Source organism: Lontra canadensis, unplaced genomic scaffold, assembly GCF_010015895.1.
Source record: "Lontra canadensis isolate GAN:19392208 unplaced genomic scaffold, GSC_riverotter_1.0 scaffold164, whole genome shotgun sequence".
NCBI lineage: Eukaryota > Metazoa > Chordata > Mammalia > Carnivora > Mustelidae > Lontra > Lontra canadensis.
In genome coordinates, this window is record NW_022631158.1 from 837,360 (window position 1) to 861,130 (window position 23,771).

The window sequence follows — 23,771 nt, forward strand, 5'->3', positions numbered from 1 at the left end:
CTCGGCTGGTCATCGGAAAGCACGGATTTCCAAGGTCTTTCCAAAACCCGCGCCCTGACCCGCTGGGCTGCATTCCAACGACATACAATGGGTGCCACATGCCGGGTCTTCACGACCACGAGCGCACGTGGTGTGTGACCAGGGCCCGGCCGTTGCGCCAAACGCTTCGCGCGCATCAGCTCAGCCTCGAAGGGCCGAGAACCGGCAGCAGGAGGAATCAATGACAAGAGGCCGTTAATGTCCTATTTCAAGTGTGGCCCAGTGGCGCCCAGATCGCCTGCGAGCTCTGTAGAATGCAGACTATGGGGTCTCGCCCAGACCGACCACGTGAGCATCTCCACCTTCACAAGACGCTGGGGGACCTGAATGCACCGGGGACCTGTAAAAACCCCAACCCGGCTGTCGGTGGCTTCCCCTAAAGCTCTAATTGGGACCCCGAACCAGCAACATCAGCTTCTCCTGGGAACTTGACTGAAAGGCACGTTCTAGAGCCTCACCCCGGCCCTTCTGAACCAGAAGCTCCGGGTCTGGGGCGGGAAGCTGGTGTGGAGCGCGCAGGTGGCTCAGCGAGGCGCCCTCCGCACCGCCGCTCTACCTGGAAAGAAGAGCGAGCAGCGACACCCTGTGGACTCAAGGGAGGTTTGCACCTTCTCAGAAATGCACCTGCAGCTTTTCCCGGGTTAAGGTCAAAGTGTCCTGAGGTTTGTTCTTTGTACCAAAAATACAAAGCTGATGTCTTCCCCGAGAACTGTTTGTTTTGGGATCTTGTGCCCATTGTGATAGAGCAGACTGGATCCGTTAGTTCAGAGAACATTTACTCATTCATCACCAAGTAGGTGTCAGGGATTGCCATGCAGGTAGTGCAGAAGGTAGAAAGCCTATCAGATCGGTCCCCAGAGCAGTGTACTAACAATCATATTTGTAAGGGCACCTGCTACCCCTGGAATAACGGCACTGTGCTAATTGTTTTCCCAAACTCCCTCAGTCCTTACGAGCTAGAGATGTAGCTACTATTGCCATTTTATAATAAAGATAGTAATGTGAGGGCTGGCTCTGAGGCCAAGTGCTTGATCACCTAGCAGCACTTCTTAAAATGATCCCGGAGAATCGAGGTTCTGAGAACCACTTTAGTGAACTTAAGTGTAGGTTCCCAGGGACCCAACACATCAAGGCATGTGTGACAAGTACCCCAGGCAAAAGTTAGACTCCTCCAGTCGGAGAACTGCTGTGCTGCACTGAACTCCCTCCATCGCAACATTGTCCTTCCAAGGGCTGTGGACTGTTCCCAGAATGGGAACAGAATGGGTAAAGCAGTCAGGAAGAGATGACCAAGGGGACCTCCAAACGGAGATCTATGGGGTGGCGGTAGGGATGGATTAGAGAAGGACATGATGGTAGAGACTGTCTTAATCATCCTATAAGAAAAAAAGGATGTCCCCCAGAGTCCTCAATGCCGGTGGCTATCAAGCGTCGTTTCCTAAGTAACTTGCTTATCCTCGTATGGGGTATCTCAAATTCTTGTCTCAGGGAAACTCAGTTTTAATACTTTCGTGAAATCTGAGCCGGAAATCCAGCACCAAGCACTAGAAGAATGATTTAGATAAAATAATCTTAAAAAGATAACAAAATTGGGTCTGAAATTGGTGCTGTGTGGTCATCCTTGTGAGCAAAATTTTAAATAATTTTAAGTTACCTCTTAGAACCCATCTTGAGTGTAAATAGATTCTCTCTGGGTTCTTTCTGACACTTTTTTTGAGCTGTAACTATCCCTTTAAATTTTCCAGCTTCCAAATCTTAAAATCGTTATTCTGGCATTGGTCATGCAAGCTCTGTTATGCCCCCTGGTGGCAATATGGGTAGGAAGATGAGAGGCCGGTTTCAATCAGAGGGAGAGAACCAACTTAATTGAAGTCGGTGGTGGGCCCTGAATTTGAAATGGAATTTCATATGAAACTTTTCTGGTCTTACTAAAAATAGGAAACATCCCGTTAAGCTAAAATCAGATGTATTAACTTCAGCCTGCAAGGTGATATTTCAATTTCCCTTGCTTTGTCATAAAATGGATTAGTTCCTTGAAATATGCCAGTTGAATTTGAAATTAAATATTTGCTCTACATATAGCTACGAGCCGGACTCATAAAAGATGCCTGCAGTCTAAATATGGGGAGAAGTTCCTTCGCGATCAGGCCTCAGCCTATGTCACATACACACTGCTCTCTCCTTTCATTCAGAAAGTCGTTGCCCTGTTAATATGGTTTTTAAAAAGCTATATGGCCCAAGGACGTCATATATATTCAAGGAGACTTTGGGGAAAAAAATTCAAATTTTGTAATGCAGTCTTCAACTGAAACAGCCAAGTATAGGTTTAAATGTGGATTATACTGAGGGCTTCTTGAATGTGGCTTTTTATGTATCTGGGTGGGGAGAGGGAAAATTGGAAATTCTTTCACTGTGCCCCTTGTCCAAAAAAAACAACAAACACTCAATAGTTCCATCATTAAGTAGTTAGATTAAAACAGTGTAATGGGCATTTCTGTTCTAACAATGTGTGTTTAAGAAAAATAACACAAAAACTGAAGGCATTTTTATTCTACTCTTAAATAACCAATTATTAATTGGATGTCACCACCCTCATTTCTTATTCCCTAAGAATGTGATACTTATCACAGCAAACGCCAGAAACCCACTTCATCAAGATGTTTTCATTGAAAGGAATGCATCGCGATCTAACTGAAACTGTGAGCCACCCTGGGCTAGCAGTTTGCAATGGCGTCCAATAAAGCCACTATCTCTATGCTTCCCTTACAAATTTCAACTATTTCATGGTTCCCTGTGGGGTCACCACAGCATCCCAGCAGCAGTTTGAAAATCCAAAACACTTTGTACAAATCACTGACATAATCTAACTTGCAAGTTTAGAATGCCCCAATGCCTTTGTAGGGGTGGGTAGAGACCGGGAGCCTGGTGAGATCAGCATAAGCTTCTCAGGCAGGAAAAGACAATGCAAACTGCAGCATGGGGGAAGCATGGGGGAAGACATGAGAAGGGGCCGAGCTGGGTACCTCGATCCACAGTTCTGCCAACTGAATGTTATAAAAGAGTGAGGTGCACAAAAGGGAAAGTGGAAGGTTTCCAACTAAGTGTAGTTAGCCATACTATTTAGCAGAACATGTAGTTAAGTATCGTGACAATCTTGTTTGAATCTCATCGGTTCCCCTTGCAATCCTGTATTTCATTTCTTGCATGAAAAACATGCATGAGAGTATCCATTAGGCTCCACCAGAATGCCAAAAGGTTAAAAACATCTACTGATTATTGGACATGCAAGTGTGAAATTCAAGACAAAAAGGCAAAATGTAATTGCATGTACTCAATGCAGAAAAAGTTGCAAGGATGTCTCAGTGATTGGAGCTGTGGGTGTAGATATAAGTTTTCAAGCCGGAGTCAGAGGCTGAGGATCAAGGGCGGAAGCCCACACTCAAACTTTCTTTCAAATGATACGTGAGAAAGCGTGATACAGGGGCACATTCCCGGCTCCAGCATCATACAGAGCACCACGCATTCCGACTCAGCTGTTTAATCTCAAGACCCTCACGGCTTCTTCACCCATAAAGCAGTAATAAAAGTGTGCACCCAGAGTTGACCAAGAAGGATCAAATGAGATCCCCACCGCAATGCTCAGGAACACGACACTGCTTGATGGCCACAAACAAAGCCCGACAGCCCGGACAACAACAGGAAAATTGCATCTTTCAAATGCACCTACTCTGGTTTCATTCTGACTACGTACAGAGGTGGAGATATGAATGGCTACACAAGTTACTTGAATTACAAGTTAATAAACGTCTACGTTAAATGCATTATCTTACAAAAGAACAACCTATGAGAGTATACAGAACATCATGTGTTGCTTCTGATACTTCTGTTGACTTCAGTTTAACTCCTCCCTTTCCAAAGGTGAAATGAAGGCGGTGAGCTGATCACAGGAAGACAAGTGACTGTGCCCGTCAGGCCGACGTTCTGAACATCCTCTTCCTCAGTTCAGCCGTCTTCTGCTCTAGCTGAGCACCACAGTCCTCTGTGGCCTTTTCAATGCCTTCATGGTATTTCTCCAAAGCAGCTTTCAAACTGAGAAATATTTCCTAAGTGGAAAATGAAATGGAGTAAGAATTATCCCATGCGTCATCCTAAACTGATGAGAGTTACAAGAATTCCAGTCATCTCTTTAAGACTTCTTAATATTTTAAAGCCTAAACAATCTCACATGCACTCCCGCCCACCTCCCGACACACACGTGTGCCTGTTCGTTTTTAAAGTCCCTTCTTTAGGCAGTACAGACACATCGAAGAAGTCTGCTATTTAGAAGAAGCAGAGCAGAGACGTGTAACAATGACTTGGATTCAAAACGTGAAGAATGTATTTGTAATTGCCAAGGAAAAGCTTTTATTTTGGAGCTTTTTGTGTCCAGACAAGTCTCTGGGTTACTGCAGACTCCTAGACCCTCTGCATCTGGCCCCGGTCACCACTGAAAGATAGGTCAACAGATGTGCTAAGTCATCTGTACGACCGAAAAATACACGTGAGAGACATTTTAGTAAACCCATCGGGTAATTCTACTATAAGCAGTAATGAGTTTTCATATGAACCTATGTGAATGTGCTAAGAATGAAGGAAAAAATGAAAGAACCAGGTTTACAGATGGACTACAATAACAGAAGAAGCCTGCAAACACTTTCTTCTATCTCATCCTCATCCAGTGCAATTTCGATTCTTGTATTATTCATTTTTCTTGAACAAAACAACTCTCAAATCTAGACACAAGAAGAAGTGGTACTCTCAAGTTGATAGGTTTTTTTTTTATCACTGAAATAAAACAGCAGTTCTCTTCCCATGGGAGGAAGGAGCAGGAAATGAGTATAATGTCCTCAATTTTAATTGTCCCTGCCATTAAATTTTTCTTAAACCTATAGTTTGGCTACTACTTACCTTAGTTTAAATTTTAGTATAGATATTTTCCGATTTTGCACAACTTACAGAGATTATAATTTATTACAATTCATAGTGTTTCAAAAAAAGAACCAAACTCTCTCCAGATTCTCACATCTACGCAAGTTTGAGAGCGGATGCTTAAGAGTCAGCAAATACAGATACAAACGGGTGCTTAAGGCCGACACGCTCCGAAAACCCAGACGCAGATCGCTATTAAGTCCTGTATAAAAATTCAAGAGTCTATTTAGATCTCTAAGATCTAATTGGGCATCGCATTACTACAACTATGATGGAGTACAAATTATTAAGAAAATAAGTCAAACATTTTTGAAAGCTTTCTTTCTTCAATCTTAAAAGAAAAACAAGGAGAATTAGTTGCTAGCTTGTATAAACACCATTAAAAAAAACAAACAAACTCGGCACATTCAGCAGCTATAGATCAATTTAACTTCCTAGTTCCATAGGACTGTATGTTTATTCTTACTAAAAAGGATGCTGAATAAATTTGGCAGAAAGCTAGTACTTCTAAGAAACTGTTAAGACTCAGTGTGGTTAGATAAAGATCCACAATCTCAACACCTAAGCAGCCACTTGGACACACCTAAAGAAACCATTTCCTTCCACGAACAAAGATACTCTCGTGGAGGAACCAAACCTCACAGGTAGAGCGGCCAGAAACGAGAAGTGGAAGCCCGCTGCAGAGGCACCTGGGTGGTTCAGGGAGTTAAGCATCTGACTCTTGATCTCACCTCAGGTTTTGATCTCAGGGTCGTGCGCTTGAGCCCCACGCTGGGCTCCATACCAGACACGGAGCCGACTTAAGGAAAAAAAAAAAAAAGCCCACTCCAGGGCACATCAACAGAAAGCAAGCACACATCTGAAGTTACAAGCAACCCTTAGAGGACATTAACGGGAACCAGCACAGCCCTCACAGATGCTATTTCAGGTTCCCATTAAACTCCGTATCCAAGTGGAACTTTACATTATTAATCCACAAAACAAATCCACCTTACGGTGATGGCTTCACTAGAGTGAAATATTTTTAAAATTCAAGTCTGGTTCTGTGGTGTCTGTGTGGTAACTGCCGGTGCCTGTGGCTAGAAAACGGACATTTTAAGACCTCCAGGCCCCTGGGCCGCCCTTACCCGTCAGCTCCTCCACAGACACAGGGACCCAGTGGCTGCCGTACTGAGCAGGACAGAAGAGCATCCCCGTCACCGCACACAGGTCCACCGGGCCGCCCCAGTCCAGGGACTTCCTCACTTTGGCATCAGATAAATTTAAGAGGACAGCTGACCCTTGAGCAACATGGGTTTCAACTGCATGGATGCATGTATACATGGATTTTATACAGTATGGATTAGAACCGTATTTTCTCTTCCTCATGATTTTCTTCCTAACATTTTCTTTGCTCTGGTCTCCATAATGTCAGGATCCAGTACAGATCCCGCGTTAACCGGTGTCTGTGTTACCAGCAGACTATTTGTCAATAGCAGGCTATTAGGAGTTAAGGTTTTAGCAAGTAAGAAGTTACATGTGGATTTTCAAGTGCGCGCTGCTGGCACCCCGAGTCCCTGCGTTGTTCATGGCTCAAGTGTATATAATACACGTGGGGATTTGCAGCCAGTCATTACCCTACAAGTACGTATTTAATTCGTCAACCAAATACATTACTGAGTACCTTCTAGAAGGAGCACTGTGCCCGAGTACAGTAGAAAATGCAGATGTGCTTTCTATCCTGAAGGAACATATAATCCAGACCAGACTGGATACCAAGAGCTTAAAGGATGGCTAAAATTATGTTCTAAATTTTAAATTTTAATTATTTTTCATTACAATTAATTTAAACGTAAATGCAAATGGCCGCACGCCACCGGTAGCTACAAACCGGACGGCAGGAACCCGGATGATCTGCAATCAATGAAAAGCACTCCAGGAGTATTTGAGGGAGGAGAGAGAGCGAAGATATGTCAATGTGTCATAGGAATCAGAGAAAGTTATACAGAGGCTATGCTTTCTAGTAAATTGTAAATAATGGAAATGACTAAGCCTGGATCTAAAGTTTTAACAGCCTAGAAGGCAGGGATCATGCCTTCCTTATTCACGACCGACTCCGAGTCAGGGGGCGCCCAGGAGGTGCACAGGCCATAGGTGAACAAGGGACAGAATGTGCTCTACGGGGAAACCGGGAGCTCCTGTTTTAAGCAGGAAAGTACAGCAACAGGGATAGTTTAGTAGGATAACTCCGGCAGCCCTTAGCATTCAGGGCAGATGTGATGCACAGAATCTTAGGTCAAGGAAGAAATTTAGCAAGTCTTTGCCACAATCCATGAGCATTACAAAATTAGCTGACAGGAGCAGAACAGAAAGGGGTTGTGGTGCACAGTATCAACGGCGTTTAAGAAAATCCGAACACTAACCTGGTGCTTGTCTGGATGTCAGGATTATCTACAGAAAGTCCAAAATATCAACTCTTTGTGATGGAAAAATGATGATGCCATCAAAGCATAAGAAGAAATTTGTGAAGAAGTGTAGTAAAAGGGAAAGAGAGAAAGGAGAGCGAGGAGGAGAGATGCTGGAAGCTGCTGGAAGTCATTCTATAAATGTTATTCTGTTGTGACGAACGAGCACACTGAAAACATCCGACAGGCAGCTCCACCAAGGAGCAGAGTTGGGGTGAGCAGACAGAACAGGACACCAATTTAGAAGCCGATCTAAATAAAGGTGTTAACAGAAAGCAGTAGAGATAAGGATCTCTGGGAAAGAATATTTAAGGAGAGAAGGGATGTGATCATTAGGATTTCACAGAAACTGTACCCAGAACAAATGGGCAACTGTAGCCCATCTTTTCCTTCTCATGGAGGGGGATGAGGAAGGAAGCTAAAAGGAGCTCTTGAGAAAAATGCCTCATGATTCGCTACAGTTATTTTAGACTCTCCCTCGCTGCTCAGGACACATGGGTATCACAATGCAGACTGGGAAAAGTTACAACTTAGCAACTTCAACAACTGTATCCAAAGTTCTACTCAGTGCTCTAAGTCCGTCTGAAGGAAGAAATACCTACTGTATCCAAGGGCCCAATTCTACTCAACATTTTTATTTTGGAGAAAAAGGCATGTTTATCCAATGTGCAGGTGACGCTAAGTCATGAAATATCATTAATGTGAATGATACAAAGATTTAAAATGACCTTGATACTTTGAAATCCGCATGGAAGTAAACAGATGAAGCCTTAGAGAAATACTAGTAAAATTCTGATTTAAAAGTCCCAAGAAATGGCTGCATTCAAGTCTGGTGAAGCAATTTAACCAGGCAGAACTACATGTGGAATGGATCGGGGTCATTTAATTGATCACCAGCTCAGTATGAGCCAAAGGCGAGATGCTGCTGCTGAAACTCCGAGCCAGTACCACACGTCATTAACAGAAGCATAGTGCTTTGGGACTGGTCACAGCATTATCTGGAAGGCTATGTTTAGTACTGGGTCCTACATTTTAAACAGAATAATGACAAACAGGAAACAGAGGGGAGAAGACAGTAAACAGGATAGTAATGAATCTGAAAATTAAGCTATATAAAGAATGGCTGGAAAACTGGGGCTCATTAACCCAGATGAGAAGGCTGGAGGAACCCATGATCATTATCCTCAAATGTCTGAAGTGATATTAAGCAGAGGACGATACAGATTTGTTCCAGAGAGATCTTGGTTCACTTGAGTACAGAAATTATATTTTAAATTCGAAATAAGAAATAACATTTTAACCACTAAAGCGGTCCTAGCAGAACAGCCTGAGTGGTTATGGGCTCGATGATATTGAAAACAATGAAGCACAACGTATCAATGGTTCTCAAAAGCCACAGTAAAAAATTCCGGTTCATGAACCCCGTTGCTGATGATTCTAATTCAGGGCATTTGGGGCGGGTGGCTGTTTGTTCCTTTCTGAATTCTAATACGCAGCCGGTTTTAAGAAACGCCATGCTAGATGACCATCCAGGTTTACAAATACTGATGAAAAACATACTACATATAAGGAGCCATTCCAGGCATGGTCTGACAGGACATATTAAGGTAACAAATACATGATCACTACTGTCGAGAAACTGAACACGTTTTCGTGAGACACAGAGAGACACAACACAGTGAGGGAAGGCCGGCAGGGGTGCCTTACGACCAACAGGCCAAAAGTGCTGAGGCACATGGTAGCGGGTTCACGAGCTAAGCCTGACCATGTGATAACAAATAAATATTAACTTATTGATTACTTTGATTAGGAAGTAGGATTAAATATCTCCCATGATCTTTCTAACCCGCGTTCTAGAGATAAACGGAGGGCTGGGCCTTGGTGAAAAAGTAGTTAAAATGTGGAAAGAAAGGAAAGAACACAAAAGTGAGGACAGCAGATTGGGTCAACCATGGCGGGAAAGACATTCACTTTTGTTTTCCTTTGTTCCGTCCGTCCTTCCTTTGTCCCTTTCTCTCAGCCTCGAGACAGAGCTCGGGTATGTCTGCGCATGCTTCCCTGGGCACGGACAGCAATGCCATCTCTGGAGGGGATACAAGTTCTGGAGAACAGGTGAGGGGATGGTGTACGGTGGCTTTTAGTATCAGGACCACTTGCCAACTGGATGTGGCTGGTGGAAGGTAGAGACAGCAAGTATTTAAATATTTCCCAGGTATCAGGGTTTTAGGAAACCTGGATCCAACATGTCAACAAAGGGAAGGAGAAAAAGAATGAGGGGAAAAAAAAAAGAGGCCACGGGATTTCACCCGATAAAGGACTGTTTTTAGTGATTTCTGGTAGAGCATTTCGGGGAAATCTGGAAGATATAGGCCAAACTTCAAAAGTTCAGAGAAAATGAAATATAACACACAAATCAGGAATAGACTTCTTGGAGACACGGGTGGTTAAGAAAAAGATAGAAAGAGGTCAACACTTAAGTTTGGCGCTGTCCCGACATTCTGGAAGGACAGAACTGCGGACGTCTGTCCTCATTAAACTCAGAACTGCTTATGAAACGATAAAATAAATACACTGAAACAAGCCAAGAATAAAAGCAGTAACGTTAGGCAATTACAATAAAGAGATCATGGAAGGTCTCATCACATAGGGACTGCGTTCAGCTGCTCCGTTTCAGGTAACAACTCAAATACATTTAACACTGGTGGTGACAAATACTTTTTTTTTTTTTTTAAATATTTTATTTATTTATTTGTCAGAGAGAGAGAGAGAGAGCACAAGCAGGGGAAGCAGCAGAGGGAGAAGAAGAAGCAAACTCTCCACTGAGCAGAGGGCCTGATGCAGGGCTCGATCCCAGGACCCTGGGATCATGACCTGAACAGAAGGGAGATGCTTAACTGACTGAGTCACCCAGGAACCCCTGGAAATACTTTTGGGATCCTTTTATCAGGACAAAACAACAAAACAAAACTGCAGAAACTTTAGAGGACATTACTTAAAATCACTATCCAAGTTCATCTATCAAAGAAGCTCAGAACGAGCACGGGTGTTATGTAAGACTGATGAATCACTGAAACCAATAATACATTATATGTTAATTAACTGAATGTAAGTTAAAAAAATGAATTAATTAAAAACAAAAGCTCAGGATTCTTGTGGAGCACCGCACTCTTACTGCAGAGCACAATGCTTGGCTAGGTCAGGGGAAGGACATGGGGGAAAATGTAAGAAGGAGGCATACACCCCAACAAACACTGGTGATGGAAAAGGGGCTGTAAATGCAATCAGAACCGAGGCACTGGGGGTCCATCTCCACTTCAGAGAGCTGGCAGTATCCTCACCCTCCAGTGAGGCTGGCAGAGTCGCCGCTGTGAGCTGGTGAGACCCTCAGAAACGCACCTGTGGCCACCCACTCACCTGAGACTTCAGCCTCTCCCTCTCAGTGGCATCTTTCAGTTGTTGGATTCCGAATTTGATTTTTTGAATTTCTTGATTAATTGTGGTTACTCGCTCGTAGACCGCTCCTCTTTTTTCTTGAACTTTATTGCAATCTCTAAAGGAAAACAGACAGCTAAATTTTAATTCCGCTCAAGCATCTGAAAAGGAAAACATGAAACTCTAATTTTGGTTCCAAAGAGATCACATATATTTGTTTGACAAGCCTAAACTCCTTCTCAGACATAAAAACAAAGAGCTGTGAACCCCAGTGGGTGCTGTGGCCGAGGGCTGTCATTTACACCGGAGACTTTAAGGTTGAAGGTGCACTCCCCCAGCCAAGCTCATGAACGTACTACTGGGCATGAGGGGGCGGGGAGTGGATGGGACTCGGACAACTTGTCTGCAAGGCGGTTTGGCAGCAAATACAAAATCCGCCAGTTCTGCCCTTTGTCTTCATCTGCATGAGCCAGAACAAAGGAAATCTTCACCACGTTGCAGGCTGAAACACGGACATTTCATACACTATCTGGGGAGTATATTCTAAAAATACATTCTTAGAACTTATGGGAAGAAGGCTCTACCACAGGAATACCCCAGCATGCTGGCTAACAACGGCCATAAAACACTTAGTGAAATATTACTTCTTACCTGGATTAAAAAAAAATGGGACCTTTTCTCAATACACAGATGCTATAATGCCAGAGCCCAGCTATACGCATAAGATGGACAGGGTAACTCATCTGATGCAGCCCCAGCCCACTCCTCTAAATGCACTGAAACGGGCAGGGGCACCCGAACCCTTCTGGGGAATCCTGCAAAGGATCTGGAAGGGTGGTATCTGGACAGGGAAAAATCTAGAACTGAAAACAGCTCTAAATCTCAACCTAACACTGTAAGATTCATAATTAATTAATCTTTTTTAGTCACCCAAAGGTGGAATGCCTTGTTGAAATTATAGGAGTTTTGGGATCCTAGGGGAGAAAATGGACTAGCTTTTCCCAATTACTGTCTAACACATTAAACTGAAAACAAGTTCGTACTCAATCACTGTGCGTTTGTACTGCTTGACATCCTCGTGCTTCTTATTTATTTTGAATTGTGCTGTGGCGAGTTTTTCCTTCTTCACAATCATCAGTCTTTTGAAGGAATTTTCTTCTGTCTTCAACTTCTTCAACTCTGACTCATCACTCTCAATTTGGTCCTCCAAGTTAAGGCTCTGTAGTTGATGGGAAGTATTTAAGTCGATACAACCAATTAGGATTTAAAAACAAAGTGAACATCTATTTCCTGGGATGAGCTATACGGAGATACAATTTGAAAGTGAGATAAAACCGTTTAAGCCCTAAAGCTGAGCAGTAGAAGGCAGTGTCAGGAGGAGAAAAGAGCAGGACACTGCGGATGCTAGGAAAGAACAGGACCCCGGCGAAGCTACACAGAGAGGGTTCGGGGTCTGAACTAAGGGAGGAGGAGTAAAAGAGAAAAGGGGAAATCCTAGAACCATTAAAAACAACCTTTTGCTGACTCAGGATGGCAGACGAGGGAGTGTACGGTTGGGATAGAATATCTCAGACCACCTCACCTTCTAACCCCTACTTCCTCAAAAAAAAAGAAATCCTTTGTCAAACGCACTGTTAGTGATCCTGAGGATAATGCGGGTTACTATGATAAAGTTAAGAAGCAGAGAAGGATTTTCAAGCTTTCAGCCTGGGGAAATGAACGTTGGCACTGGCTCTCTATCTTCAGGGCAGGCACTAAGCATAAACTTAAATCCCAGGTACAGTGTGAGGCCGTGAGTTGGGACTCTGGGCTTACTGGTGAGAAGATCATTTCCAACTGTTAGAACAGGTTTAAAATTCCATGACTTTCCTCCAAAATACACATGGCAACATGCCATGTTAATTAATCATTCATTTCATCTGAAGGTTAACAGAGGTCTTAACCACTGCTGTGTTTAAGAAGAAAAATGTTTTCTTGCTCAGCGTATACTGCCACATCTCTTATACTCTAGAATGATTTTGCCTTCCTTTCGGCAAACAGTAACACAAAGTAAAAGCAAAGCCAAGGAACTATAGTAAACCATTCCATAATAAAAACATTAAAATTCCACATAACACAAACCTCTTTTAAGATGCTGGTTAATTTTTCCCTGTTATCTGCCAGGTCCTGTATTTTCTTCTGATATAACTGCACCTCCAGCTGACATGAAGGCAAGCAGTCCACGGAGTCTCTGTAGATCTCATACTTTTCCATCACTTCTTGCTTTCAAAGAAAGAAACATAAAAACCAGTTTGATAGTCTCCTTTATGAAACCGCAGTACTGTCAGTTTGTTTGCTTTTAAATAATTTCTGCACTTAATACTGAAAGCTTAAGAGCAGAGAACAATTAAGTTTCTAGGTCACTAAGAAAGCGCTATTACTGACATTTGTCTAAGTACATATAATTATGCTTCTTAATTGCCAAATATCCTTACACAAAGGAAAACTGCCACAATTTTACTAAATCACTCACTGAAGTACCTTCCACGGATTATTCACAATGATTTGAAAAGAGTTCGTGTCTGCTAATACTCAAACTGCTCCTAATTGCTCCTGGGCAATTGTATTACCAATTATGATCTTCCTATTCATCTGTATAATAACTATTACTATGGCTGATTCTTTTTTAAAAGATTAATTCCTCTTCTAAAATTAGAAAATGAACATGTTCCCCACAACCACTGTAACAATACGGACTAACTTTTCTTCTCCCCACCAGCCTATCCCTCTGCCCACCTTCTTAATCAATTAGATTTTGTCTTCGGTGAAGTCCTTACTCATACCATTGCACATTTTTGTTGTCTTTTTCTTACCAATCTGTAACCACTCTTTACATCTTTGCATGTCATGGATATAATCCCTTTCCCTCTCATACGCATTATGAACATGTTCCATTGATCTCCTTTTCTCTATATAAATTTTTTTTTTAAATCTATCCCAGTTCAAGATTACACAAACATTATCCTAAAATTTCTAAAATTGTTTAACTCACATAACATTTATTTTTGGTAATAAATAAAACAATTTTAAGTGATAAGAAAGTATCTTGCCCAAGGTAATTAACAGCACTTTTTTTAGTAATAAATAAAACAATTTTAAGTGATAAGAAAGTAATCACATAAAATTTATTTTTGTAAATGGTGCAAGATATAGACCCAGCTCCCTTTTCTTCTAAGTGAACAGCCAATTGAAACAGAACTGTTTTTTATTAAATAAACTATACTTTTCTCATAAATACTCAGATATAGTTTTTGGCTCTCATTTCTGTTCTGGTAATCTTTGTCTATTCCTGGGTGATAATTCTTAATTATTAGGAATGACTAGAACAGCAAATTCAGGGATAAACCAGAAAAGTTCTAGTAATTGATGGTTTAAAAGCCCTGCCCCACCAAGGATGCTAACTTGTCTGCCCACTTCTACTTCTGTCCCACTGCGCCTCCATCCATCTCCCACAGACACCCATCATCTTGTTAAACATAAATTGTTCCAACATCCCCCTTTTAAACCAAACAGTGGTGTACCCTTGCTCCTAAAGCAAAACCCAGCACCCTGAATAATCTGCCCATTGCTTATTTTCCTATGGTCACCTCATGTCACTCCCCTTCGTATGCATGAGGCTTTGTTCCTGGAATATACTTCGCTTCCTTGTACCTCAAAGAATTTGCACATGCTGTTCCTCTGCCTCCAATGGTCTTCCATGCACAAATTTAGAAGGAGAACCAATTTATTCTTCAGATGTCAGCATCAATTTCTACTTCCTTCCCCTTACCACCCCCAGGTTTCCAAAACATTAAATTAGGCTACCCTCATTACATTATTTCAAAGAAGCCTATACTTTTTTTTAATTTCTTTTTGGTGCTTTTTAAAAAAGTATTTTTAGAGCAGTTTTAAATTCACAGCAGAACTGAGCAGAAGGTACAGGGATTTCCCATGTACTTCCGATCCCAACACGCGCACACCCTATATATTTTCATAATACATACCTGTAATTATATCATTAATTATAAACTTAATACTTTTCTCCCTTATATAAAGTAAGCCTCAGGAGAACAGAGAATTTTTGTTCTGATCACTCAGGCCAAAGTACCCCAAACTTTTTGCATCATTGGACAAACGTCTCGAAATTCTACTTCTTTTCCGTACACCTACTTTCCAGGAGAGCTACATATCAGCGACAAGGGCAAAAATCTTAAGAGGAAAAGAAGTATGGATAAACTAGAAATCACAAAATGAACACACAATTAAACAGAAGTTGCTAAAAGAAAAAAAATATAGAGAAAAGCATTAAAATCAAAAAAAGGAAATTCACCCTGGAATTTTTAAGTTTCTGGACTGTATCTTTCATTTTTTCTTTATAATTCTTTAGCTTCTCTGGAGAATCCACAATTTTTGTTTTCAAACTCTCTTGTACTTCTTTCAAAGAAACTACTGACAATTTTAGTTCATTCTGTTGAGAAAACATATTTACATATTAGATACAATAACAAAATCGTTCACTTACCATTACAATAATGGAAAAGAACAAAGAAACTGGACCTGTGCTCGTTGTAGTGGGGGGAAAATTAAGATCATCTGTTTATTTGTTCCCATTTGTCTATGGGCCAAAGACCGAGCCCCTTAGCAGGACATTCAAGGTCCTTCACTGTGTACTCCTCTGGTCCTCACGGGGTCCTCTGCTGCCAGTGCCCTCTGTACCTACAGCCTGCTAATACCAGTCCTGAGTTTGAGCAGATGCACATGATCTCTCTTTGATCAGTACGGTCCTCCTGAATACCATCTTGCCACCTTTGTACCGCCCCTGAGTTTCATTAATCCTTGGAAATCCTGCTCCCACTTCCTCTGCGTTCCTTCTATGAACAGCACAATCACTGTACATGCAATGCTGTAATTATGTACTTAATCTGTGTGACTGAATTTGACTGCACAGCTTGGGGTGCTGAGAAGTCATCTTTGTTCTCCCAGAACACAGACAAAGCCATGGCACTGAGGAGGCACTTAGTACATGCCGACTGAATTAAAACCCATTTTTCCTTACTCTCCTGAATTTAAACTATTCGGGGAATTGAGGTGAAGGGCATCGGAGAATTTGGTGAAAATTTTTTTATAAATCTAAAATTATATAAAAAGATAAAAAATATTCATATGAACATCCTCCCTAAGTATTAGCTGATGAATTGTGTTTACTTTGTTTTGAGATACTATGTATCGATATGGGAAAATTTCCAAGAAATATTAAGTGAAAGAATCAATTACAGATCAACAAACAACACAAGTCCATTTCTAGGAACTAAATAATGAAACAGCAAGATAACTGCATGAGTCTGCATTAGAGCACATAATGTCATGGAAAGGGATGGGAGGGAGGAGCCTATGGGGGAAGCAGGCCCAGGGAAGAGGGCCTTCTATGTCTGACTCCCTCTCTCACTATACATACACGTATGCATACACAAAGGTATGTCATTTGAGTATTTTATAACAGGACTATGTTACTGGACGGCTTCTGTAATTTGTCTACCGATGATTTTCAACTAAAAAGAACCACAAATGATCTTACATTTTGATCAGCTAACGCAGAGGCCAAAATTGAACGTTTGACACAACATATCTGTTATTTCAGCAAATGGCCGTATGTGTTTCATCCTCTACAAAACCAGAGGCCACCCTCCTCACAACGATGTTGACCTTCATTACGTTTCTTCACTTTATAAGAAACCTAAATCTGATACTGTAATTACAAAATGATTTTGTTTAACGGTAGATTTAAGTGGGACAGAAAGAAATGAATAAAAACATTGTCAGTACTACTTGCGTGAAAGCATTGCTAATCAAATGAGAGACAGAAAAATAAGGACTATATGACATCAAATTAAATTTCAGGTGGTTCTAGAGCGTAAGTGTTAATAGGGAAGATATAACAGTACAATGGGGCTAAAAACATGAGAAATAGGACAGGGTTTTCTATGTATAGAATTAAAGCCACAAACCAGAAAGGCCATGTTTATAAATTTTACATTAAAAACCTAAGCCTTCTAATGGAAAAAAAAAATCATGAATTCAAAAGAGAAGTAGTTAATATCCCCAATTCATAAAGTTCCTTAAAAAAAAACAAAAGAAGCCAGGAACACAGGTAGTTTACAAAATAAGACATAACCACAAACCATTGAATAAGATGTCAAAATCATTAAGAAGCAAAAAAATCAAAATGAAAATGAGGGTTTTTTTTTTTTTTCCTATAAAAGCAACAGAGAAAGCAAACTACAAACCTCCCATTTTGGCAAGACAGTGAGGAAAAGAACACCCTACTGTGTCGGTAGGAACGTAAACGGGTATCTTTTTAGAAGTCAGTTTGGCAAGGTGGGTCAGTTTTAAATGTGTATTCCCTTTGACCCATAAATCCTACAAGTAGGAATATGGTCTAAGAAAAAAAGCAGCCCCGTACACAGATCTCGGTGTGTGTGTGTATGTGTGTGTGTGTGTGTGTGTGTGTAGATGTGCAGCACACACACTGCTGTCCAGTAGCAGAAACATCAGAAGCCAGTGTGTGTCCACCAATAGGATGCCAGAAGGATCTACCTCGGTGTGACGCACAACCATAAGCAGCCGTTAAGACAAGGAGTCTCTCCGGTGGCGTGTAATTATTTATGCTCTTTTGGGTTCAGTGAAAAAAGACAGGTGTGAGACATGAAGAGTCTCCCACCTCTGACGGAACATTGCATATGGCTCTGCATAGAGAAATGTCATCTACGCACATCTCAGACCATGTGGTGAGCCTTCAGGTGATTTTCACTCTCCTCACACATTTCTGTGTTTCCATTTAAAAAAAAAAAAAACCAGTAGTCAGCTATTATATTTAACCTGAAAAAAGTTAAACTAGATTCATTTTAAGGAAAAAGGGAGAAACTTTTACTGTAACAACGCACACAGTTAACATACTCCCCCACAGAAAATATTCAAACCGTAAGTCTGGTTATATGAAAAGATGCTTACCAAACGCTTGGTTTTCTCTGAAATATCAGACTTCTTTTGGGAATTTCCATCCTGGAGCACTATCTAAGGAAAAAAGCCAACAATTGTTTTCTGCGATGATCCAAAACAAATTTAAATTTAGCCTCTCACTGCTTTCTCATAAAATAAAGGTAAGGAAGGAGAGGAGTTAAATGGATTAGAGCAGATATTCTCAAACTTTCTGTTTACGATGCCCCGGACCACAAGAAATACCTAAAGTTTCCTTTAGTAAGCAGTGGGGTCCGAGTACTGTGGAAGTCCTCGAGTCCTAACAACTTAGTAGCTCTTTGAAAATGTCATGCATACAAATTGGAAAAAAATAATGTTTATTTCATTCTTAAATAACCACAACTACTTCTAAATTGGATGGGTCCTACTGGGCACTGCACTAATTCACAAAGGTTGGAATCAGACTGGACAAAGACTTCCTCATTTCCTCTTCTGTGAGGACGTTCAGGTACTGGTTCTTCTCCAGGACAAAAGCCAGAACCCAGGTTCACAAAGATACGAATGGAAGGCGCCAGAGCTGCCGGAACTGTGGACTGCCTTGAGCCAGGAGTTCAAGCAGAGCACAATGTGCTGACCATCAGTTTCCCGTGAAATTTTAAAATATCCTGAAGTGCCCCCCCGCAGGGTTTCCTGCCAAGTCCACGGTGCTTCCTTACAGTTTGGGAACAGCAAGTTTAGAAAAAGGCAAATCCTAAAAAATTCTAGTCAACAAGACAGCACAGAACTTGGGCAACACAAATAGATAACCACACGTGACACAAGTTTACATCCGTGACAAGGAGCACAAAGGGGCACAGCAACATACCCTAGAGCTTTCGTAACTAAAAGTAACGTGCTCTTACCGCTCCCATCCACAAAAAAAAAAAAAGAGTTTGTTTTTTTTAAGCAAACAACTATGAAAATACAATGAAACTTCACTCACATGGAGTCGAGAGGCCAGGAGGGGGAGCTCTCACCCTGCAGTAGGCCCAGTGGACGCCAAGGGACCTCCTCAACTAGGCCCCCGCCCAAGGCAAGAGGTCCCCCACGTCTCTACAGGAAAGCCACTACCCCTGTAGTTTCCCCAGTGAGAAACCATCACCACCCTCGTGCAAGGTTAGTCTTTTCAGACCCAAGAAAGGCGGTTCTCTTAGCGTTCTCGAAGTTCTAGCATAGCAATTACTTTGCCGTGCTTTCTGCTCGTGTTCCCTAGCTTTGAGCAAAAACAAAGTGTCTAAAAGGAAGAATTTTTTGTGATATAATGAATCAGACTCTGTGTTTGGGCTGTTGCTTTTCTTCCAAGGACTCTGATTCCAAGCAACCCCTCGCAACCTCCTCCTCCTCCTCCATAAAACAACGTCTCTCTCCTTTGTTTGCTGGACTCGTCTATGATTTTTCCTGCAGCTCACTTGTACCAAATCGCAATTCTCTGCTATTCCCAAATAAACCCATTTTTGCTGATAAGATAACTGGCTGTTTAATTTTTAAGGTCAACACAGTTGATACCGTTTTCTGACGAAATTCTTGATTCAGTGACTGCTGCAGCTCCTGAATATCATCCGAAAGCTGCTTGAACTCTGCTTGCTCTTCCACGGGAACAGAACTAAACATAGCAAAACAGATGAAAATAACATATATCGAGTCCTTAACTCTGCAAGGCCAAAATAGTCTCTGTCCTCAAATGACTCAAGTGAAAAAAACACGCAAAACAACTGTCTTTCATGTTTCTGAATTCTCATCCTTCCATGTGACAGAGATTTAAAATAGCTGACCTGGCCTCTGCAACACAGAAAATAAAGATCCAATGAGCTCCTTCAGCCTTCCACCAGCGAGTCCGCGTACGGACTCATCTGCATTCGTACCTGCCTTTTCTAACTTGGCTCCTAATACAAGCAGTGGGACATTCCCTTCCCTGTCCAGTGCCAGCTCTGCCTGGCTCCTCTCCTTGCCTCCCTCTCCTACACCAGCCACTCCCTTCGCTCGGCCCATCCGTCCTAACAGCTCCTACCTGTGTAAGTCTCTGCCGTGCACATGGTTCTCAACTTCTGTTTTGAGACATGGCACAGAATTATGGTTTTAATGATCGTTTCCCTGACTGCTAATGAGTTTAATAATCTTTACCTATTTTTAATTATCTATTTGTAGTCATTCTTCTATTAAATGCCCTGTTCTTAGCCTTTGCCCATTTTTCTATTATCCTTTTGCCCTTGGTTTCTCCACGTGTTAGGAATATTACACAGGCTTTCTCACTAGGGACGGTGCTGCTCTGCTGCGTAGGCTACAAATACCCACACCCCACTTTGTCATTTATCTCTTAACTTCATTTACATTAAATTTACCTGTCAGATTTTAGTATCTGCCTCCTGTTCCCAGTCTTTGCAGCTTACTGCTGTCTCTGAGACACTCTATACCAGAGCAGGTTAGGAAAGCTCTCCAGTGAAACAAAGAAACTCAGAGCCAGCAAGAAAGTACAAGGGATAGAAAATCCTTCTGCTCAAAATCGATCTTTCTGGCCAAAAACTCATAACTCCAGTGGCACCAATGAGGCAAAACAAAACAAAGCTCTCTTAACAGAATTAACTGGCTTTAAGAAAGAAAGAAAGTCCACTTAATTACTGCTCCTATACAAGATAACTACTTCCAGACATAACTTAGGAGGTAAGTTAATGGCTTTAAACATCTCATGCTAATTCACTAATAACAAGAATAAAGTAAAAGAACATATGATACACTAACAGTTAGAAGGAGAATGAGTTTTTCTTTCTCTGGAACAGATAAACTCAAAAAGTCTGCTATTTAGTGAGGAAGAAGAAGGAGACTTGAGGTATCCTGCAGGGTTGTCAAATACTATTCATGATTCATTCTGCATCTTGAAATTATACTCATTTAATTTGTAAAACTCCTACTTACTCAAGTCTCTCCAATTTCATTAACGCTTCCTGGTGTGCAGTATTTAACTGGTGCATTTTGTCCAGAGAAGATTTCTATCAAAGCAATTTTCATATTAGTGCTTTTCAACACAAACACAACAACATGTGTTTAAAAAAAAAAAAAAAAATCTACCGGTACACGCTGCAAAATGCTTAGTCCTCAGCTTTCACCATCAGAATTAAGATATGTTTAAGAGAGAACAGGCATTTGTGACGAGTGAATGAGGAATTTACTTATTCACACATAAATGCTGAGTCCTTACCATAGTCAGGTACTGGGCTAAGTGCCAAGAAAAATACCTAAGAAGTAGTAGTTATAGTTGGGACTTAAGTAGCTCATTCTCGAAGGGTCAGATACATGCATTAAGTCCACAAACCAACTTGCTACAGGACTAAAGATAACGACACCAGCCAACCAGGGTAATGGCTGGGGAGGAACATCACGGGATGCTTCGTGAATATGATAGACGTCTGAGCTGTGTCTTAAAAGAATGAGGAAAAATTAGCCAAGCAAAATTGTATGTTTCTGTGTGTTAGCAAATCCACATGAAGCTTTGGAGAGTGTGTGGTGTTTGGGAAGTTTAAGCTTGACGATTTGTACAGGGAAGTTTCTATCTATACAACTCAGTGTCACTGGAAGGGAAGTTCTAATAGTCTGGTGTTACTTTGGCACTTTACTAAGAATATGATAACCCAAAACTGGGACAGATGGAAACAAATCACATGGATGACCCATAATCTTTCCAAATTCTCTAAACTGTTAAAGAAATGAGTTTCCATCTGTTAAAGTGATTTACTTGGACTGGATCTTATAATGCAATGTTGGGCCAGCATGATAAACAAAACATCATTTTAGGCCATTCTTTAGAAAGCAAACATAAACCTCAAATATCTCAATTAAATAAAGAACACTACAGTATAACTCCAAAGGAAAAAACATGCATTTGTCACTATTTCTCCCCTTACATAACGTAATATAGGAAAAGGAGCCTCAGCTATAAGATTAGAACAAAAAACCCCAGCCTTTCCCTAATGTTATCCAATAGCAAAGAAAATCTCATTCTGATACATGCTTTCCATTAACAAAAATCTGCAACTTACATAAATATTAAAATAAATGATTCTAACAGCCATATGACAGTTATCTGCGACTACTATTTCAAAATAGTTTAGTAGTTCATAAGTGATATTACTAATCTGTTATGTGACTCAAAAATATACTTAAATCTTACATATTGCCAAAGAAATTCCATATATGTCTCACGGCATGCTTCTCTGAAGTGAATGAAGTTGATAATGCCACTTAAAAACCGACTTGTCCGTTTTGCCTCTAAAACAGAAAGCAAGACTTCTTAAGTAAATCTTTGAAACAATGTAAAAATAAAAATTCATCCTCTCCCACGATATACTTTGCTCATAGAGCATAGAACAAGACTGTGTGCATGCTATAATTAACCAAAGCGCAAAAAATGTGCTCTAATATAAAGATCAGAATTATTTTTGCATTACTAACTTTAAAAAAAAAAAGGTAAACCATTTTTGGCCAAGAGAGAATAATAAGGAACAGACTTATTCTCCCATCTTAAACAACAAGAAAACCAGATAAAATACAGAAAGTAAAAAATTTCAGACACCAGATGACTGGCAGTACAGGACAGCCATCCATAAGAGAGACAAATGAGGTGATCTTTGGCCAGTGATAACCCTGGAACAACTGCCAACAGCAGGAAGTATCCCAGGAGGGATGTGGCCTCAACCCCAGGAGCAGAAGATCACAGGCTACCCTGCTGAAGACAAGATCAAATTTATAATCCAAAGGCATGTGGGCATATGCAGCCACACATACAGAAGAAACAATCGGTCATCAGTTTGTGGGATGCAGCTAAAGCTGACAAAAGGGAAATTTATAGCACTAAACACCTGTATTAGGAAAGAAGAAAAGTCAAATGAACTTCCTCAGCTTCTACCTAAAACAAGGGGGTGGGGGAGGGTGGAAACAGCAAATCCAAACTACACATGAAAGAAAGGAATAGCAATGTAAGCACAGAAAACAATAGAACAGAAACATAAATGAAATGCAGAAAAACCAATGAAACCAAAAGCTGTTCTTTGAAAGGATAAGCAAAATTGATAAGCCTCTGGCTAGACTGGTCTGGGAAAACTACAAGAGTGAAAAAACAAATGAAAAACATCAAAATGAGAGAGGGGACATCACTACTGAACCCCAAGACTGTTAAAAATGATACAGGAAGGGGCACCTGGGTGGCTCAGTGGGTTAAGCCTCTGCCTTCGGCTCAGGTCATGGCCTCAGGGTCCTGGGATCGAGCCCCGCATCAGGCTCTCTACTCAGCGGGGAGCCTGCTTCCCCTTCTCTCTCTGTCTGCCTCTCTGCCTACTCATGATCTCTCTCTCTAATAAATAAAATATTTTTTAAAAAGATACAGGAAAATTATGAACAACTTTATGCTAATAAACTTGCCAAATGAAAAGAAGTGGATAAATTCCCTGAAAAAAGGAAACACCAAAGCTCACTCAGGAGCTCTGGCAGTAAACGGCCAGCATTTCATATTATTAGTGTTTGGATGTGTGTTATTCTAATAGGTGTGTGGTGGTTGATCAATTGATTTTTGACAAAACTGTCACAGTAATTCAATGGGAAAAAGAAGAATCTTTTCAATAAGTGGTGCTGAAATAATTTGATAACTATATGCAAAAAAGAAAAAAAACTATAAAAAAGAAAGACCCTGACCTTACATCATATATAAAAATTCAAGTGTTAAATAACAAAAGCCAGAACAATATGCTTGGGGCACCTGGGTTGCTCAGTCAGTTAAGCATCCAACACTTGATTTTGGCTCAGGTCATGATCTCAGCATTGTGAGATCTAACCCAACGAACCTCAAGGAGATTCTCCCTCTATCCCTCC

At 41.1% G+C, this 23,771-nt stretch overlaps 1 protein-coding gene across 2 annotated transcripts in view; it reads right to left on the minus strand.

Annotated features, from left to right (window-relative positions):
- Window positions 1-2,476: 2,476 nt before the first annotated feature.
- Window positions 2,477-23,771, minus strand: part of NUF2 (NUF2 component of NDC80 kinetochore complex) — a 29,638-nt gene continuing 8,343 nt past the window's right edge. For both annotated transcript variants that reach the window (XM_032845492.1, XM_032845491.1), the window contains exons 6-14: window positions 22,078-22,175; window positions 20,826-20,899; window positions 19,422-19,518; window positions 17,910-17,972; window positions 15,232-15,369; window positions 13,005-13,145; window positions 11,927-12,102; window positions 10,866-11,001; window positions 2,477-4,142 (exon numbers count right to left, since the gene is read on the minus strand). In XM_032845492.1, coding sequence (XP_032701383.1) covers window positions 4,008-4,142; window positions 10,866-11,001; window positions 11,927-12,102; window positions 13,005-13,145; window positions 15,232-15,369; window positions 17,910-17,972; window positions 19,422-19,518; window positions 20,826-20,899; window positions 22,078-22,175 — 1,058 coding nt within the window. In that variant the 3' untranslated portion in view covers window positions 2,477-4,007. The remainder of the gene's footprint in view (window positions 4,143-10,865; window positions 11,002-11,926; window positions 12,103-13,004; window positions 13,146-15,231; window positions 15,370-17,909; window positions 17,973-19,421; window positions 19,519-20,825; window positions 20,900-22,077; window positions 22,176-23,771) is intronic.